This window comes from Lygodium microphyllum, chromosome 15 (genome assembly GCF_053477565.2).
Source record: "Lygodium microphyllum isolate KBCC chromosome 15, Lygodium_microphyllum_v1.1.10, whole genome shotgun sequence".
Classification (NCBI taxonomy): Eukaryota; Viridiplantae; Streptophyta; class Polypodiopsida; order Schizaeales; family Lygodiaceae; genus Lygodium; species Lygodium microphyllum.
In genome coordinates this window covers 70,904,310-70,908,142 of record NC_141149.1, presented here as the reverse complement: position 1 = coordinate 70,908,142, position 3,833 = coordinate 70,904,310, and the positions used below count along the sequence as shown (strand labels likewise).

At 49.9% G+C, this 3,833-nt stretch overlaps 1 protein-coding gene across 1 annotated transcript; it reads right to left on the bottom strand.

Moving 5' to 3' along the window:
* Positions 1–360: 360 nt before the first annotated feature.
* On the bottom strand, positions 361–3,553 carry LOC148024658 (uncharacterized). Its single transcript, XM_087694294.1, has 3 exons — positions 2,389–3,553; positions 1,623–2,219; positions 361–868 (listed from the first exon to the last, which is right to left on the bottom strand). Exons 1-3 carry the CDS (start codon positions 3,403–3,405, stop codon positions 761–763), a joined length of 1,722 nt encoding a protein of 573 aa, XP_087550420.1. The 5' UTR covers positions 3,406–3,553; the 3' UTR covers positions 361–760.
* Positions 3,554–3,833: the final 280 nt, after the last annotated feature.

Sequence of the window (3,833 nt, the reverse complement as noted above, 5' to 3'; positions counted from 1 at the left end):
ACCTCAAAGCGACCAAAGACAAAAAGAAAAACAAGGTGCAAGATGCTATCGTCAAGAGAGCCATGATTTGCAAATAGGATTATTAGTTTACCGAAATCATCTTGCATTGGGTTGTGTACTTATGCAAGAGGGACCTCTTGTTATTGATTCCTCAAGCAAGACGAAGACACGTGAGAGAAACCATGCTACTCATAACTTGGAGTTATTGGCAATTAGCATGTTTGAACTTTGGTAACGAAATTCAAGTACACGAGTGACGACAGGAAGGATCTCGATCAAGATCTAACCGCGTCTAATTGCATGTACCTCTACGACGTCTGCATGCACGTCAAGTTGCTCGTCGTTGGGACAGATTATAAATATTCTAATCAATGCATTTACAGAAAGGGGGATATTTATTTCGGTAGCAAAACCCAAATTCCAATTCTATAAAGCACGTTCATGCTTGCTTGGGTGTAGTGTATATGCTCACTGTATATCCAAAAGGAACAAAGGAGGATAACAGTTTGTGTAACGAAATCCCACGTGATACGTATGAATGGGCTATGAATTCGAATCCATAGCTTCTATAACTATATATATTGAGAGCTATTTTACGTTCAATTCTCATGAATTCGTGGTGGTCTTCCCTTACTGTATCACCTACCCATAGCTTCCCATCAAATGTGCAGGCTTAAATTAAAAAGATGGATGCAGCGCTTATTTACTGTACAAAGGTCCGAGTACCATCTCGTGAGGCATCCATGAGCTTCTTTTTAATCTACACCTGACGTTGCGCCTCTTCAAATCTGCTAGGTTGAGCAGCCACTAATGCTTTCAGAATTCTGTGGAGGTCGTAACTACGAAGCTCAGATGTATTAGCAGGGACCTGGAAAGAAGAAAGACAAGCAGAAAAGTACTTTCAGTAATAAGAAGCACTTATTCAAGGACACAACGTTTTTATGTCTGCACGACCGATTCTTAATAATCGAAGAGAACTCTTACTCAATGATCATGAAGCTGAAATATACACTGACACACACCTATTCCTCATTGCGGTAATTTTTAGTCTTACTCAAATAGAACAGAAGCAAATGCACTTATGATTTTACTGTTGTTACAGGGCAGCATGATTGCATCAGTCTCGAGGCTTCAATTATAGTCTGTCAAAACAGGATAGTAGCTAACATACTTACAATGCTGTAAAAGTAATAATATTACGGCATTATTGCGTTGAGAAGATTCAATCAGAGTAGATAGAGTCTTAGAGAACCATAACAAGGACAGCACGCAGAGAGATTTAGTACTACAGCATGACTGCGCGACCGGGCATTCCGAAACGTAACTATACGCAGCATCATTGCGCCGAGAAGATTCAATTAGAGTAGATAGAGAACAATAAAGACAGCACAGCTTGATTTAGCACTATAGCATGACTGCCCGGAAGGGTAAAACCATATCAGTTAGTGATGGTTTAAAAAACGCAAGAATTAGGGCAAGCGAAAAAGCTAAGTTTCATGGATGTATTTGTTTTCATGGATACGTAAGGTCAGCTTACGTGATTCTGTTCACGGCTGAGTGATTGAGAGAAAAAGGATTTACCAAGAGGTTCCTTTAGGTTAGGTTAAGATGATGATGATTACCTTTGCATGGATGCAATGAAAGTCTGTGTCTGCGGTAGCGGCGGACAGTGTCACGTTGAGCACGTCGACGTTCTGATCGTCCAGAACCTTCAAAACGCCCGACCATATGCCTTTCCTCTTCAGCGTCCTCAGCGTGATGAAGGCGTCGCCTCCGAAGAAGCGCACAGCGACGTCGGCTGCGGCTGGCGCATCGGCTGGCAACGATCCCACAGCTGACTGATCACTAGGATAAATATCGGCACCTGAATTGGCAGCCGGTCTCGACGATGATGATGATGTGAAGGAGGCCGAGGTGTGATCTGTACTTGGTTCGACTACCATGGCAGTGGCAGTGGCCTCATCATGATCGGCATGATGGACGTTGATAGAATTGTTAGGGTTATGATCATTAATAGCCGCTACAACACCGGCCTTCGAGCTGGCTTTGTCGGTTATGTTAATCGTGCTCGTGGTAGATCCAGGTGCTGAAGAGAGCATGGGAGCTGGACGCGCAGGCATGCTTTTCATGGCGGCCTTTTGGACGCCGAGTTCTTCGATCTGCTGGCGGAGGGCGCGGATATACTTCATGGTTTCGGTGAGGACGGAGCAACGGTCGGTCTGTGGGAATGGACAGGATCAGAAGGGCAGGCAGGGACGATGAAGTGCGGCGATAAGGTGAACGAGAGAGAGCGAGAAAAACAGAGACAGAGAGACGGAGAGACGAAGAGAGAAAGAGAGAGAGAGAGAGAGAGAGAGAGAGAGAGAGAGAGAGCCAGAGCGAGATCACCTTTGGTTTCCCTTCCGGGAGGAGAGAGTGCAGGGTGGCGTACAGGTGCGTCATGCCCTTCCGTCGCTGGCGCTCTGAGTGGATATGTACCTCCCGGCGCACGACAGGGTCCTTGGCGATCTTCTTCGGATCAGACAGAGTAAGATCGGCTGCACTCATTAGATCCCCGTCATGATGGTCTTCACGCTGCTGCCGCTGCAGGAGAAGAAGCGACTGCGCAGTCGACGACTGGATGCGCCGACCGCCGCCACCTTTCTTGCCTGGCGCAGCGGCCTTCTTAGAGCCTTTCTTCTTGCCGCCAGCGAGGCCTGCTTTTCCGATGACGGGGAAGGGGGGCAGCTGGAGGCTGTGGGCTCGCTCTATGAGCTCGTCCACGTAGCTAAGGTTGCCCGCCCCCCGCGGGAAGGCGTCCGGCCTGGCCGCCGCCCACGCGGGGCCGCCTGCCGGAGAGCCAGCAGCCGTCGCTCCGGCCTGCAGAACGTTGATCGACCCCTTGTCCAGCAGCGGGTCGATCAACGTTCTCCCGGACGACTCCCCCTCCGTCCCCAGCGCGGCCGCCACATCCGACAGCCTCAGCGCCGCCCCATACGTAGCCCGCTGCCCCCCCTCCCGCTGCGCCCCTTCCTGCTCATCCCCATCGTTAGGGTTTGTCAGAAACTGCGAGATATCAGACGCCGCCGCCTCCACTCCCGCATGCATGATGCCACCGCTGCTTACATACGGGCTATCTTGCAAAAGCTCCGTGAAGCTCAAATGGGTCGATGGAGCCGGCGGCGGCGGCGGCGGCTGCAACGATAGATTGATGTTATCCATGCTGCCATCATCGACGTTGAGAATGGACGCAAACCAGTCCCTCTTCGCCGGACGCGTCGACGGATCGGCGTGCAACGGATGGAAGGACGTCGACGATGGCGCAGCGTTGCTGACCGAGGCTGATCCTGCGCTGCTGCAGAAGAGATCGTTCAAATCAAACTCGGGCGCCAAAAAGAGCGCGGAAGCACCCGTCGAGGAGGCCATTAAACCTTCAAATATAAGGAGCTACGAGCAGACAGAGCACGTCTCGGTGCGGGTCGCGTGAGGGAGGGGCCTTCAGTATGGCGTAGTAAAGAGCAGCTCGACGAGAAACTCACTCCACACACAGAGAGCTATGGCGACGAGTACCATACTCTCCTCGTGGGATGTTTGGCCTTCAATTCTCCAGGTTAGAAAAGAGCATCCCCATCAATGAAATTGTTGAAAGGTCTCTCTTGGGCCACACCTCTCCCTCTCACACACACACACACACACACCCTGATGCCACATCATGCCTTGTTCTCTAATGCCCCCACACTCTCTCTAGTGCCACATAAGGCCTTGCTCTCTAATGCCTCTTTACATATAAAATTTTTAATATGGGACTAAAGTAAACTAGAGGGATGTTGTAGATTTTTTAAACCCCATATTAA